Below are 16,833 nucleotides of genomic sequence, written 5' to 3'. Positions count from 1 at the left end.
GAGCAAAAAGAAAAAAAAAGGAAATGGTAGTAGGCAGGCAGGCTTGAACCCGTACCACGAAGGAGGAAAAGAACATGAAAAAAAATGTGACATATTTGCTGTTGCGTCCATCGCAAAACCAGAAGTGGCAAATGTCAAAATTAAGGCTAGTCAATCCAAAAGAGTGGATGACTTTCGAAAATATCTGCGAAAAAAGCGACACCCTCCTTGTAGAAAACTACCCTGTTAGGTATGTGAAAATGCCAAGGCTTTTGCAAGGGTTAAGTGGCACTGGTAACTTGAGTAAGCCATAATTCTGTGCACTGGGGTATGTGTCATAGATTTGCGCTTAGCATCTGTATCCGGGGGGTTAACTACACAGCACGGATACTAATGACGTAGCACACGGTATTTGAATTATTTTCATACGTTCAGTAGAAGTGAAAAAATTTTTGAAGTGAAGTTTTGTGTCATTTAAGTCATCATTATTCGACCTGAAGGTAAGTTGTAATAGTTTTGAAACTATATATATTCCTTAATATAGATATTAAACCTTATTTGGGCGAAATATGAAGCCTATATGACTTTACCTTCATTGGTTTTGAGTTTACCTAAAATGTGAAGCCGTTAGGAAAATTTTGAAAATTGGCTAAAAGTATAAAAGTTCTTTTAGCATATAAATTATTAAAATTTATTTCAGCATAATGAACTTTTAGGATTTAAATTATTTTAATTTCTTTAAACCAAAACATTTCTCCCCGGCAAAATCAAACGTCAATGTATTTTTTTCTATTTTATCATTTCGAGCTGTTTTTTTTTTTCTTCCATTTGTTACTTTGCTTTTTTTTCTATAATAAACTAATAAACCAATTTACAATTAAAAAAAAAAATACAAGAGTTATTTTTAAAATTAAAAATAAAACTTTCATAAATATATTTTTTATTATGCACATTTTGCAAACTTTAAATTCTAAAAGTTTTAATTTATATGCTAAAAGAAATTTTAATTTATATGCTAAAAGAAATTTTAATTTATATGCTAAAAGAAATTTTAATTTATTTATATGCTAAAAGAAATTTTAATAATTTATATGCTAAAAGTTCATGAGAAATGTAAAAAAAAATTATTTATTGGTGTTTGTATGAGAAATAAAAATAAAAAACGGTGCTTCTGCAGTTTATTCATGACATTAAAAAAATGGAAATATTAAAAAAAATATACATCGTACGTACTCGTCATGGGATAAAGTATTCATACAGAAGTAATCATTTAATTTGATCAGGTAGGGTTTTTTTACAGGCGAAAACAAAATTTTAAGACAGACAGACGGAATTGTTGTTTTTACGAACGCGAGGAAGAGTTGCATTTAAACGAAAAATTGATTTAGAACGGACAAAACAATAAAAATATTTAATGACATAGAATCTCTGTAAAATAAGTGGGAAAGGACTGAAATATTTATCTAGGTATTTTTATTTCTTTTCACATTTAAAAAAAATATGAAGACTAGTCCAGTGGAAGAGGTCACGTGACCACATTCCAGTTATTTGCTGCAACCGATGTTTACCAACACAAGTAGCCATGTGCTTGTTAACATTTGAAATAAAGTCTATAAAATGGATTATTTTTGGTTTAATGATTAATATTTTGTTGGTTTTGTATTCAAAGTTGCATTGTTGCTGAATGAAAGATGCCACCAAAGAAGCAGCAACAGGCTTTGCGAGAGAAAGTGGGCAAGATGCGGCAGTATCTAGCTGATAATTTTGTTGCTTTGCCCGACGATGTGGACAACTTAAAGAATGGACACCTGCTCTTCATTCACACCGTCAACGGTAGATCCATCGGAAAGACTATTGACACTGTCATCGAAAAGTTTCCTTGCTCAATTACATACGCTCAAGTCCAGTCCCTATTGAATAGAGCCAAGAAAATAAAAGATGTCAGTTCTGATAAAGGCATGAACAAGTATTCAAACCTGTGCAGTGAAGCCTATACCTTAGTGAAGCCCCAGCCCATGGAGGCAGTGTCATCCACACCTGTTTCATCAAGCAGTATCTGTAAGTAGTGTTTTAAAAGTCTCTCGATTTATTAACTTTATAAATGAAATATGTCAAGGTCCAGTCAAAGTCATTGAAGATTCCTATTTCTATTTCAGATCAAGAGCACCTCCATCTCAACAATGAAGTTTCAACTGAAGAGCCAGTCAGTAGGCCTTTAGTCGTTTCCACTAAAGATCCAGCACCTGCTACCCCTGACAAGAAAACTCCTACGGTCCACTCATCTCTTCGGATAAAACACAACCTCACCCCACGTTGCCTGAAGAAGAGGCTGGATTATCTTTTGTTATCGCACTCCGCTATGAAAGAAACTCAGCGAAAGAAACTCAGCGAAATGAAATCCAAAATTGACTTTCCGCGGATCAACAAAGTAACGTACCTCAATCAAGATATCAATCGCCTCAAACTGAAGCTTACCGTGAAAGACAATAAGATTCGCGATATCCAAAGCATCATTCAAACAGGATTCTTTGGTACAAGAATTGGAAAAAACAAAGGAGGAGTTAAATAAAATGCGGCGAACTGTACAATGTCTTAAGGCATCTTCCTGCAGTGGATGTGTGTCGAAAGGAAATAGAAATACTGAGTGATGAACTCACTGAAAAAAATAAAACTATCCAGAGTATGGAGAACGAAAAATTTATCCTTGAGGAAGTGGTAGACGCGTTGAAAGCTGGTGAAATGGACACTAGTTTGTTGAAAGAAGGGCGATCATACTCCATGGACATGAGGATGTTTGTATATGACTCTATAGTGAATAACATCCCCATTCTCATTAAGCAATATGCGAAGAGATCTGGAGTTTTTGTAGAAAGCATTCCACACAGGAACATGGTTGAGATGATGGCCAGAGAACTCGGCATTGTTTCAGACTTTCAGGCTGCTGAAATGGTCCTGGAAGGGAAGCACTTGACAATTGGTTTTGACGCTACGACACAGGAGGGCATACACGTGAACAGTGTGCATGTGACCAACAAAGAGGCAAATCGTGTTCTGGCCCTAGGCCAGATGGCGGGAGGAACTGCTGAAGATTATGAGCTGCACATTACAGAAACATTCGACAACATCAGTGATGTCTACTGCAGGTTTTATGGCATGGACTTCAGTGAAACGCGTGAAGAAATTATCAAGCGCATAACCAACACCATGACAGACCGTGCTGCTGTGAACTATGCGACCATCCAGCGACTGGAGAATGCCTGGGGGACAAAACTCAACGAGCTGAACTGTCATCTACATCCTCTGGATACAATAGCAAGTTCAATGAGATCAAGCCTCAAGGCAGTTGAACCCAAGGACTTGAGTAAGCAGCTGTTCGGAACCGATTACAAAGCCAGTCAGCTTATGTTAGCAATCAATAAATTCCGTTATAAGGATAGTCGGGGAGACCCCAATGGGTTCACTGCAGCACTTAGGGATGCTGGTCTCCCTAAGGGATTGATTCCGTGATATCGCGGTAACAGGCTGCATATTATGTTCTTGATATGTGGCAGGCTTGTGGAACATAGTAAGTTCTTTATAAAATTCTTTGAAGAAGGTTTGGTTTCTTGTGGCGGCCTCCAGACTGCCATCGCACATGATTTTAAAGAACCAGTCACCAAAGTTGAACTCCAGGTCCTCGGCCTGCTTGGAATACTCCTCTCAGGACCATGGATGAGCCGCTTCTACACTGCCGCCGCGTCTGATATCAGCCATGTAGATGCCATTGGAGAGGTCAGGAATGTCTTGGCCGAAGTGAAAGCTTTAGTTCTGAAGCCTGAAGAAAGTCTGACTGCGACAAAGGACTTGTTTGGCAGGGATCTGAAGTTGGACAATATGCTTTACTAACTTCAGCAGACGCCTGTAGATCTTCCGATCTTCAAGAAGATGATGACAGTTTGCCTCACTGCGGCTGTGATGGTGCTGGAGAAGCAGTACAACAGGCACTTCAGTCTGGACATAACCGAGACCCTGACGAAAGAGACAGAATCAACCAGGCTAAACAATATTGATGCAGAACAGGTGATGGGAATGTTCAGTGCTTTGAAAGACCATGCCCCCAATGCAACACTCTGTTACATCTCCTGTAGAATCCAAGCACAGAAAAACGGTGTTGTGGACTACCTTGACAGTCTTTCACTAGAAAAGAGGGACAGGCTGATTTCTCTTGCTATATCAATGGGTCGGAAAACCCACCTGGCAAAAAGAAAGAAGTCTGAGGAGACGAAGAGAGAAATATGTAAACGGTTGGTCACAAAGCGGCTGAAGAAAGTGACATTTCAAAGAAGCAAAATCGAGACAAAACTAAGGAAACCAGTCCTAGATCTAAGCACTGAATTTCCTGAGATGGACGAGGAAACTAGAGAGAGGACTCAAAATATGTCATATCTGGTTTGATGCGGAAACTTTGGAGAAGACCGTCTATAACGGGAAAGTGGAGAAATTCCTAAAGAGGAGTGGGGGAGTTTATGTAATTGGATACTGAGGTGAGGGAGGAAGATGCCGAGGATTTTGACATAAAAAAATCAGCATTAGCAGCAGACTTCATATGCGGGGATGTAATATTACCTTAGAAATTGACTTTATCTTTCGCCCTAGCATCCCCCTTCACCTCTTAATCTTGTAAATAATTGATTAATAAACTTTCAAAATATATTTTTCTTGTTCTCCATTCAATAAGCTCTCCAGTGATATTTGTTTTTTTTGAAATCGGACAAGAAATAAGAAAGTTATGACAAAATAACTGGGAAAAATCTTGATAGCGGTCACAACTTTGTTAAGGAAATCCATTGATTCTATTGTCCAAAATCAGCCTCAAATTTCAGCTTTAGAATTGTTGTAACTTTCTTATTATTTGTCCTACAGAGGTGGTTCAAGTATCATTAGAATGGTCTCTGCATACTCTTTCTGCTGAGCTGTTCCATTTTGAGATATGTTAACTTTGAATTTTTCTTTCACATACTTAACCCTGTTGAAGGTGAAGGAATTAATGTTTTTGGCCAATTTTTTTATATTTGTCGTCAGAAAGTTTGAGGTTTAAAACAATACTGGTTTCATCACGTTCCAATGCGTATGTCAAAAGTTTTAGGCACATATACATACATACATACATTTAAACAGACAGCTGAGATTTATATTATAGATTAATATTTGATGTTCTTTTGTAATTTGACTGTCCTATTTTTTCAATAATATATGCAATGCAATAGTAAACAGTAAAAACTGTGACTTGTTTTTTTTGTTTTTTGTTTTTTTTTTTAAGTATAAATTATTAAATCTTTGCTAAAATATTTGCCAATTTTCAGTGGGAGATCATTTAAATAAAACTAACTAGGAAGGAAGATATGTTAACGACACTACAGAAAGAAAGAGAAGGGGGCTTGTGACTGTACCCTCCCACTAGCGACTCCTGCCATATTTGTTTTTTTAATTGTTTTTAAATTTAACAGACTTTTGTCGATGCAACAAACAACCAGAAAATGAGAATGAGGCTGCATTCCAACAGTAAAAAAAAAAATTCAATGAAAAAATTTTAAGTTAAGAAATAAGAGCATGCACACACAAACATACATACACACTATCGCTCGGGTTCATAATCATTTTTCTTTCCATTATTTAAATGGTAAATAAATTTATATATATATTATTCCTTAATTGAAATTCATTTTTGAGATGAGCATTATATATTAATTTTTATTTTGGACTATTATTCTCATTTTCGGGGCCCGTAGCGCAGTTGATAGAGACATTGAATCTCTACAGTTCCAGATGAACACTGTCTGAAGATAGTGGTTTCAATCCCACCCAAAGCGTGCCAGAGGTTAATTGGCCAAAATGTGGTGAGACGACAACTACGGATGGCAGTGATGGCTGAGAATGCAGTTAGGAGATTCGAAGTTCCTATCCGTCGCAGTTACCACCTGACGAAGGCCAGAGGAATAGTTGGCCGAAACGTTGTGAATAAACAAAACCAATAAAAGATCAAAAACAACAACTAATAAAGATGAGAATAATAGTCCGAAATAAAAATGAATTAATATGTAAATAAATTTGTATAAAAATTTACCGTAATACAAATATGTACGAGGTGCCTTCAATAAGTTTCCAGACATTTTTTGTATCTGCACTTTTATTCATAGTACACACATGAAACTCTAGTCCCCTTTGAAGTAATCTCTTCTGGCTGCAATGCACTTGTTGTACCGTTCCAACAACTTTTGAAGGGCCCCATGAAAGTTCTCTTATGTAAGCGTGTCAATGACCCTCATCACGGCCTCTTTCATCTCCTCAATTGTCTTCTAATGACAGCCTCTAAAGTCACAGGGAGCAAGGTCTGGACTACAAGGAGGATGAGGAGCTGTCTTGATGCCCATCTTGGTCAAATAGTCTGTGGCAAGGATAGAGTTGCGAATTGGTGCATTTGCGTAGATCTTCCACATCTTCAGTTCCTCATGAATAATTGTGTATACAGTTCCCACACTGACATCAAACTGTCCTTAACCATGAAATTCTTTATTTGGTCAATCAACTCAGGTGTTTTGACTTTCTTACTGCTTCCACACCTCTCATCATCCCTCACAGACATCCTGCTTTTCTTTGACTCTCTTTTGCTACTCAAAAACTGATGCTCTATTCATGCAAGATGGTCCAAAAGCAATCTGAACGAATCCATACATTTCTGTGGCATTTTTCTAAGTTTAAAACAGAATTTATTCTAAAATGTCCTCACGTCCTGATTGCATTTTTGAGATTCACCAGCTGTGACAATCCGGCTTTAATAGGATGTATTCCAGTTGCTGCTGTAGCTGTTCATTTGAACTTGAAATCATAAGAATTAGTCAGTCATCTCATAAGATGTATAGCAATAACATACTGAATTTTCAAGTGTCTATGACAATTTTAAATGCCTGTACAAAAAGTCTGGAAACTTAAAGTACCGCGCATATATATATATATATATATATTTGTATATGTTGGCAGCAAGTCATTATTCAAGCATGTCTGATTGAACACGACTGAGTTCTTCTTTCTTCCGATTTTGTTGGATATTTTTTCAATTCGCCGAGCAATCTTTTTTATTTCGGCTGGCATGTTGTATATAATGGCGCTCAGTAGTTGTTGTTTCTTTATTGAGGCTTACTGTATTTATAGTTAGTTCTATTTTTTTTTTTTATATTAGTTATAATAAATCGAAAAAAGGAAAAACTTGATCTTGTTCAATCAGACGTGCTTGAACATTTAAATCTCCTCAATCCGTATACTGACGGATTTAAACCAAGTTTGCAAATCTGAATTTTGGGATGAGGATTATTCATACTATTTGGATTCTTTGGGCTACAGTTCTCATATTGAATGTTATTTGTTTTAACTGATATAACATCCGACCCTCTTCAGGTGTACCTTGTCGAACTCAAATCTTTGTCAAACTTCAGAATCTGCATGGAATTTCGAACGATACACTTTATTTAGTCCATGAGAGTCGCATGCTATCATGCCATTAGTCATGACTGTAGAAGTTCTAAGTAATTTGCAATTGTATTTTTGGGTCACCCGCACCGAGGATTGAACCTTCAATCTCCAGAAATATCCGTTTTGCAACTGAATTTTACCCAAGTACTTTACCTACTGTGGACGCTCCAGATGAGAACAATAGTCCAAAGAATTCAAATAATAATACGAAAAAGGTTGCAGAGTTGGAAGTTATAAAGTCAGATACGGACTCTTCAGATTCAAAAAATTGTCTTATTTTAATGACAAGTGCTCGTCTGAGCTCCAATCTCTGGTCCCCCCTCGCCAATTTTTCACGATAAACACCCGTCTAGCTGAAACAAACCACTGTCAAAAATTTTCCCCTCTCCTTATCTGTGCCAAAATCAAAACGTAGATTCCATGAACAAAGCTTCTTTCTTAGAAGTGCACGCCTGTGGAATTCTGTTCCGGTTGCCTGTTTCCCACCTGACTACAATTTGGATGTCTTAAAGTCCAATGTAAACAAATTCCTGATGAACTTCCCCCTTAAGTAAGACACTTTATCAAATCTCCAATACTAACGTACTGTACACGCAATAACCCTTATCCCCGAGTGGCTTCCGGGCTTTGATAAGTGGTGACTACCTTGTAAAAAAAAAAAAAAAAAAAAAAAAATTAGTTCCAAATTCAGTAGAAATTGGTCGGATTTTAAAAAGAATTGCTTTTTTATTTTTTATTTTTTTTTGACTCCGAACAGTCGTAAGACTTAGACTTCCTGTAACAGAGTGCATGTGGGTGCGTGTGAGAAAATATTAGCAGCATCAGCCGTTTAAGCACGCATGCAAATTAACATTGCAAGAAAAGCAACAAAAAATGCAGCACCTGCTCGAGCAAAGGAAGCGATCGGACTTTTTTTTTTTTTTTTTTTTTTTTTTTTTGACTTCGTGTGCATCGAGAGAAAAATTGCAACCTGTGGCGAGGAGCAGAAAGAAAAATGCAAATCAGGTGAGATGGACGTGTGGTCCTGTGGTGGTGGTGGCGGCGAGAAACTTTTACGTTGGTGTTGAGTCTGCAGGGTTTTGTTAATGTTAGTTGCAGACGAAATGAACCGTTAGAAAAAAACAAGAAGCAGGCATTGTTTGAAAAAGTAACGATAATAAATGCCTTTTGTTTACACAGAAAAAAAAGTCAAGAGGGATTATTTATTTATTTTTTATTTGTTTGCTATTTTGCAGTGGTGTCGGACAGCATGTTGGTTCAAGATGTAATGACACAGTTAAAAAGTAACGGCTACGTTACACAAAGCTGCAATCTTGATTTAAATTTAATTTTTTTTTTTTCCTTTCCTCTTTAGGGAAGTGTCCAACATCACTCGTTGTCCAGAAATGTTGGGTGGTCGCGTTAAGACTCTCCATCCAGCTATCCATGGTGGTAAGTTAACAATTAATTTTTTTTTTTTTTTTTAATTTATGCAAAAAAAATAAAAAAAGCGCAAAAGACATTTTTTTAATTTACATTATAGATTGTTCTCATTCTGTCAGCCATGACTGGATAAAAATGTTAAGTAATATCGATGTTATTGTGAAACAAAATCATGTTCGAGTGACGTCAGATATGACATAAAAATTACTGCCTTAGTAATGTGTGCTCTGCCTATTCCTTTTTTCTCAACCAATCACATTTCAAAAGCACTATGACTTTAATATATATATGTATATATGAAGTGATAGTGTGTGTGTGTACGTACAACTCTCCTACAGCGCACCCCATTGGATTGATCATGACCAAACCTGGCATGATGATTTTTCCCCCACCTAGAGATGTTGCACAATTTTTCAAGGCCAAAAGTCAAGGTCATAGGATATGTATATATATACTCTCCTACAGCCCACACCACTGAATTGATCCTGACATGATGATGGTCTCTGACCTAGGGATGGTGCACACTATTTTTCAAGGTTAAGGTCAAATGTTAAGGTCGGGACTTTGCTAGTAATATATAAATTATTCAGATTGCCGTTCTCATCTCCGATGTTATTTTCATTGTGTTTTGGCTCATGTAACCTCTGACCTTCATGGGCATCTTGTTAAAGCCTTTATTTAATTTATGAGGGAAGATTGTTCTCGTTCTGTCAGCTATGAAAGTGTTAAGTAATTTTGATGCTGCTGTGAGACCAAGTCATTGAATGTTAGAGCAACGTCGGATATGCTCGTGTCCTTGCTAATTGAGAGTGCAGCATATACAGTTGGTCTGCACCATCATATTTGATGATGGCAAATTTAAATTTTTGGTTCTTATTTAGAATTCAACCTAATTAAAAAGACAACTATACAATTTTTTAATATACTTAAAGTGATTAATAGGGAAACCATTTGCATTACAGGGCCGATCTTACAAGTTAGAATTATTGTGAACTTATCTGTCCTTGGTTTTCTTTAAGATGGCTGCACAAGACAGTTTCTTTTTGCCTACTCATAAAATGTGATTTTTTTTAGTTAAAAATAAAACTACTTGATCAATTCATGAATTTTGGAATATGACCTCATTCTCTCCACCATTTTTATATGTATATTGTCATGCTTAACCTTCGTTTGAGACCATGGTGCCATACATGTGACAATGATAATAAAACAAAAGATATGGGATCGACTCGTAGGTTCCTGTGTTAAATAATGGTACCAGCTATATGCTGCAACAAACAAGGATGAGAATTGAAGTAACAAAACTCCCGGATGATGCCAGATTCCTGAAAAAAACAAACAAACAGGAGAAAGCCACCCAGATTGTGACCTGTAACGTAGATGAGATATCAAATGCCGAACAAAGTTAAAATAGATGTTTCTGGGTTAGTCGGAGATTCACGCTATGAATCGGTCTGTTGTCCCCCTCCCTATCTCTGTGTGTGTGTCTCTCTCTCTCTCTCTCGCTCTCTTTCTCTGTCTGTTGCTGCTACACTTTGGTTTTCAAATAAAGTTTGTTTTTATAGACAAAAAGAATTTGTCATTTATTTGATAAACACAGCATATTTCAGATGTGTGTTTTGTGCCATTAAAGTACAGTGGAAAAAAAAACAAAAGTGAGCTGCTATTATTAATGCAGAATGTACACTTGGTTCACATTATAATACTGAGTGTAAATTACTTTTGTCTTTTTCCACCATTTTTATATATATATATATATATATATATATATATATATATATTAATAGTAATACTTGTTTCTTTTCAGGAATCCTTGCTAAACCAACTGATGTGGACATCAAGGAAGTGGAAGACCTTGATTATCGCCTAATTCGGTGAGTATTAATATTATCTAGAGTATTTAAACAGTGGTTGTATGTGTCTCACAGTATTATAATCTTGCTTTCATATCATTTCAGAAAAGAACAGGGTATTCATATACACATTTGAGATATATACCGCTTTCATTATTTTTTTTTTTTTTTCTGAATGATGGAAAAAGAATTCTATAAAAAGAATAAAATAAATATTTTTGGTTAAAAAGGCAAAACATAAACAAATAAAAAAAAATTGGGTGATTATACAGTATGAGGACACAGATGCAACAGTTGATAATTTAAGGACAATGAATTGTCCATCGGCCGGTGTAGCAAAGGTACTGAGAGGACAGGTCTCTTGCCAGTCGCCAAAAGAATTTGTGAGGCGACGGGTATCGTGTGTGAGCATAGGCAGTCTTAGCTGGCGCTCGATTTGATTCCAAACCTTAAGATGACTCTGTGTGTGTAACAAGGGAGGCATGAAAAAGGAACAAACCATCAACGTTTCGTCTTTTATTGTAAGACTTTTTCCAAAAATAAAGATGAAACTTTGATGGAGACATAACTTGGTTTGTACCTTTTTCATCTTTCTCATCGGAATATTATTTCCATTATTCTCATATATATATATATATATATATATATTGTTCATGCTTGAAATCTTAAGACGCCAAGTTGTTGAACGATATGCAATGTGTGATGGAAAGAGACTCTAAAATAGAGCCAAATTATGTCAACGAAAGAACAAGAAATGTGTTCTTGTTGAAACGGAATTGACATATTGCAACCATTTTTGAAATGGCAAGAAAACAAAAGTGGGAGAGAAAATATCTACTCATTGTGGTGGTTTGCATTGGTTTTTAGTTTACAATGCTGAATTATTTTCTTTTTTTTTTTTTTTTTTTTTCACCCCCATCATTTCAGTAGTAATTTTAAAAATAATGTATACATGTATGACTTGGGTACCATCAGCTAGAATCAAAACCAAAACATATAGTGTTCCAGCCTTAGTTGTTACCATTTGAGCTATCATTAGATGGATAAGAAATAGTTAAAAGTTAATCGACTTTAACGTACAAATGTGCATTTGCGCATGCATACAAATTTCACGTTTAGTTGACTTATGCCTGCCAAGATCCAATTTTTTTCAATTTTGACTCCTTAGCAGCTATTTTTACTGATTAAAACATCCCAGAAAAGAATACTCCACAAAAAATGCAATCATTTGACACTCCTCGCGTCGCTCTGCTACCTTGCATCTCGAAGGAGATGCATTTTTAAAAATGGTGACATAGTGAGTTTTATAAATTTGGATTTTATAATAAATGAATAATGTTTCTTATTTGTTTTTCTTTGAAGAGTCGTTGTCTGCAACCTTTATCCATTTGTGAAAACCGTGGCTTCCCCCGATGTGACGCCTGATGAGGCAGTGGAGAAAATTGATATTGGTTCGTAGTTTTTTTAATTTTTCTTTTTGACTTTTTAGAGCATATTTAATTAGTCTTTAGATTCTAAAGACTAGCAATCTTTATTTAAATTTAACAATCTAAACTTTAGATTGCTAGATACAACATCCTTCAGCGCAAATTATTAGGGGTTTGTATCTGATTTTGAGCATGTGGTACAATGGGGAAAAAAGTGGCTGGTTACTTTCAATGCATCTAAAACCAAGCTTCTATTTGTGCATCAACGTTCTGATCCCCGTCTGGCATCAATTGAAGTGAATGGCTCTTGTCTTATATCTAGAAGTGTAAGCCATGTTTAGTTTCAGATGGTTCGTTGTTCTAAACAAGTTTTGAGAGGTGACTGGTTTGCAGTAGACAACAGTTTCCGATGGTTCGTTGTTCTAAACAAGTTTTGAGAGGTGGCTGGTTTGCAGTAGACAGTTCCACAGAGCAAAATATTCTTACCGTGTCGAGACGGAAAATACATGTGAAATTGCTACCGAAAAGGTTTAATATTTATGGAGCGGTTGGTAGCAGAACGTGAATTAATTTGATTCGTCAGTTCCTAGCAGCATCGTTTATAAATAGAATCGTCCGACTGTGTGGGATCATACCCCATTATATGTCCAAAATATTGCAACATTATATATACACACTACACCGATGAAGACTGAAGGATCAGTTGAAAATTATGTACTTGAAAAAAAAGTTTTTTAATTTTTTTTCATAACATTATTTTGTATTCCTGCACGTCACCAATTGAAAACGAATAAAGAAAAGTTATAAGCTTTTATACTTTTCGTATTCTTTTTTATACATTTCCATATATATATATATATGGCTCTAGTCTTGGGGAGGCTTCATGTTTTGACAAGCTTCTGGGTTTGACCTTTACTCCTGATCTAAAATGGAATATGTACATCAAATCCATTGCCAAGGTCGCTGGAAAAATGATGGGATCCTTCTATCAATCTAGTAGATATCTACTTGCTGATGCAATTCTCTTCCTATATAAGAGCCAGGTACATCCATGGATGGAGTACTGCTGTCACATCTGGGCAAGAGCTGCTAGGAAGACCTTCTCCTGCCTTGACAGAGTTCAGAATAAACTTTGTAACCTAGTGGGGATGCCCTTTTCTCTTCCCTGCAACCTCTTTCTCACAAAAGACGTTGTGAGCCCCTCTCTGTTTTATCGTTATTTTCATGGCAACTGCTCATCTGAGCTCCAATCTATGGTCCCCCCTCTCTAAACATTCACGAGAAACACTTGTTTGGTTGTAAACACTATCAATAATTTCCCCCACTCTTTATCTGTGCCTAAACCTAAACATAAATTCCATGAACAAAGCTTCTTTCTAAGAACTGCACACCTGTGGAACTCTCTTCCGTTTTCCAGCTGACTACAATATGGTTGTCTTCAAGTCCAATGTAAACAAGTTCTTGCTGATCCGTTCCCCTTAAGTAATCCAATTTACAAAATTTGCACTTCTAACGATTACTATGATATTGTCCTTTTGACCACTGTACACTCTTATCCTCGAGTGGCCTCCGGACTTTGATAAGTGGTGATTTCTTTGTAAAAAAAAAAAAAAAATGTATGTAAGGCTTAATTTCCATGGCCAGAGTTTATTATTTCCGAGTGTTGTGTAGTGAGGACAAGAATGAGACGATTATATTAGATTGCACACAGTTCATATTCATAACATATAGGAGATGCGAATTCATCATTGAAAGAGAGTGTTTCGTATCACACTTTTGAGGAGGGGGATTCGGTTAACTTTGGAAGGGTGCTTCATACAAAGTTTGTTTACAAAGATGATCTCAAAAAAACACATTACCTTTCAGAAGATGAAATAACGATGAAGACAAAGGTTTACAAATGCATGATGATTGATGATCAAGAATTCAATTGCCTTTAGATTTCTCCATTTTCTTGTTTCCCTTTCTGGTCGCTTCCAAAAGAGCTTCAGTTAACTCTCCTCTCTGACTCCGAACTTGACTCTGCCCCAACTCTACTCTGATTCACTGAATATATTGGAAATATCCTTTCTTTGTGATGTCAGAGACGTGCTCCAGCCATGTGAATGTTTTCTCACATGAATTTTACATGTCACATGCATCCAACACATTCCAGACAAAACGAACACATTCCTTAAGTTACATTGTCCAATATCTGACCTCACTAGTTGTGTAATATAATTCGTACCCAGTCATGGCTGATGGAACAAGAGCATGCTACCACTGGATTAAATAAAGGGTTTCGTTTGATCACGAGCACCCGTTTATTAAGGCGACTAATTACTAAATTGCATCATCGAATTGGTAATTAAACAAATATACCAGTTTTCAGTCTCTTTGTTTTTTCTGAATTTTTGAGATGATTGATTATTCGTGTTATTCGGACTACTGTCCTCATCTTGAGTGTCATTTTCACGTTTCAATTAATGTTGGGACGATTAATCGGAATCAGGAATCGGAAAAATCGGGAGATTTGAAGTATCAGAATCGGAAAAAATTGATGCCTATTTTCCGATGCCAGAACGATTCTTTTAATTGTCTTCTTTTTTTTTATTATTAAAGCAAAATCTTCCATATTTTTTGATTTTAAATTACCAGTAAAGCTAAAATCAATAGACCATCCTCCACAAGTGTATTTTGACATTTAGGAAAATATCTGCATATTTAACATGTTTTTTTATGAAAATCGGGAGAAATAACAATCTTATAGTTAAATAATTAGAGATTTATGAAGAATCGGAATTGTAATCAGGAATTTTGTACAGAATCGGGGGAAAATATTGCAATCGTCCCATCACTAGTTTCAATTGATGTAACCTCTGATCATCTTCAGGTGTATCCTTGTCGAACTCTGGGAATCTTTTTCTTGAACTTGAGAATTGGCATGGAATTCCAAATGGAGAAGAATGGTAGAAGTCATAAGTTATTGGCAATTGTATTCTTCTGGCGTTGAAGTGTGGATGATGCTCATAATACAAATGCAAATTACTTATAACTGTTACCCGATTTTGGCTGATGGGACAAGGACATGCTACCACCACGGATGAAATAAATGCAGATTTGTTTCAGAGTTGGACAAGATACATCTGAAAATATTTGGAGATAACCTCACAACATTTTGTCGATGTAAACTTAGTAATAATAGTTTGAATAATCCAAATAATACAAGTTATCAATCCCCCCCATCCAAGAAATTCAGAAACATTTTTTCTTTGTTTATTTTTTTAAATTAAAAAAAGAAAAAAATTTTATTACTACCAATTAATTTTTTTTTTTTTTTGCTTAGAAAAATATTGCTAGAATTAATTATCAATCCTCATCTCAGAAATTCAGAAAGAAATTTTTCATTTAAAAAAAAAAATAATTATTTCTGAAATGGGATTGATAATTCTAGCAATATTTTTCTTGGAGTCATGCAAAAAAAAATATGTAAAAAAAAAAAAAATTGATTGGCAGTTATAAAAAATGTTTTTTGTTTTTTTATTTTTAATAAAAAAAGAAAGTTTTTATAACTATCAATCAAATTTAAAAAAAAAATTTTTTTTTGCACAACTCAAAAGAGACTCGCCAACCTAATAGGTCTTGAACTGTTATCTAAGCTTCAACGTCTGTCCCATCAGCGAAATGTTGCATCCCTCTGCCTGTTTTACATGTATTTTAATGGTGGATGCTCTGACGAACTTCTAGTCCTTTGTACCCCCTTGACGAAAATCCACCCAACAAACAGCAAAGTCCCACCCCTACACAGTAGAGATCCCTAGATATAAGATTACCTTCTACTCCAATAGTTTCTTCTCCAGAATTGCCAGACTTTGGAATTCCTTTCAGCGTTTCTGCTTCCCCAACTATACTGGCATGCAGGAGTTCAAGTGTAATGTGAACAGACATCTTGATGCCCAACTTCCTACATAGTAACCCTGCAACTTATGTCCCCGATAGTACATCAAAGTAGCATTGTCTTGTTTGGTGTGAAAATGTAATTTAAAAAAAAAAAAAACTCCAGTGAAAAATATTGCTAAAATACATTTAAAAAATTTTTTTCAGGTGGTGTGACACTTCTTCGGGCGGCAGCGAAAAATTTTGCCCGTGTAACTGTTGTCTGCGATCCTGCTGACTATAACAAGTGAGCTTTAATTCTGTTGCTTTGTTGGCATGATTGTTTTTTTTTTTTGTTTAGTGTTGGGATAATTAATCGGGATTCAGAAAAATTAGAATTTTTTGAGGTATGCCAAAAACGGTTCTTTTACTTGCCTTTTTTTAATTTAATTTTGTTTAAAACAAAGTCTTCCACTAGTAGTAATGTTAAAATAATAAATATTTATTGATTTTAAACAACCAATAAAACTAAAATCTATGGATTATCCCCCACAAGTGTATTTTTTTACATTTGACCAAATATCTGCACATTTTAGATGTGTTTTTCTTGTAATCAGGAGGAAAAATAAATTTATCGATGGTCAATGCCTCTGTTCAGTCTCAAAAAACAAAAGATACCCCTTGTTAGGGAAGCTGCATATGTAATTGTGAGGCAAAGGTTGCGCAATTTCCAACCACCCCTCTCCTGAATCGGCACTGTTTGAGTCCAGTGGCAAAGAGAAGTCCAGGAC

General features: G+C 35.7%; 2 protein-coding genes across 2 annotated transcripts in view; both read left to right on the top strand.

Annotated features, from left to right (window-relative positions):
* The window catches only part of LOC145259975 (bifunctional purine biosynthesis protein ATIC-like), a 75,100-nt gene that overhangs the window by 21,772 nt on the left and 36,495 nt on the right, over positions 1–16,833 (top strand). The window contains exons 3-6 of the mRNA XM_080117968.1: positions 8,840–8,916; positions 10,715–10,781; positions 12,123–12,211; positions 16,271–16,349. Of these exons, the coding sequence (XP_079974094.1) occupies positions 8,840–8,916; positions 10,715–10,781; positions 12,123–12,211; positions 16,271–16,349 (312 nt within the window). The remainder of the gene's footprint in view (positions 1–8,839; positions 8,917–10,714; positions 10,782–12,122; positions 12,212–16,270; positions 16,350–16,833) is intronic.
* Positions 1,638–2,548, top strand: LOC145259976 (uncharacterized). The gene is made up of 2 exons (XM_080117969.1): positions 1,638–2,037; positions 2,136–2,548. Exons 1-2 carry the CDS (start codon positions 1,671–1,673, stop codon positions 2,546–2,548), a joined length of 780 nt encoding a protein of 259 aa, XP_079974095.1. The 5' UTR covers positions 1,638–1,670.

Source organism: Euprymna scolopes, chromosome 35, assembly GCF_053919585.1.
Source record: "Euprymna scolopes isolate OS-2025 chromosome 35, ASM5391958v1, whole genome shotgun sequence".
NCBI classification, from domain to species: domain Eukaryota; kingdom Metazoa; phylum Mollusca; class Cephalopoda; order Sepiida; family Sepiolidae; genus Euprymna; species Euprymna scolopes.
This window is presented reverse-complemented; position numbering and strand designations above follow the sequence as displayed.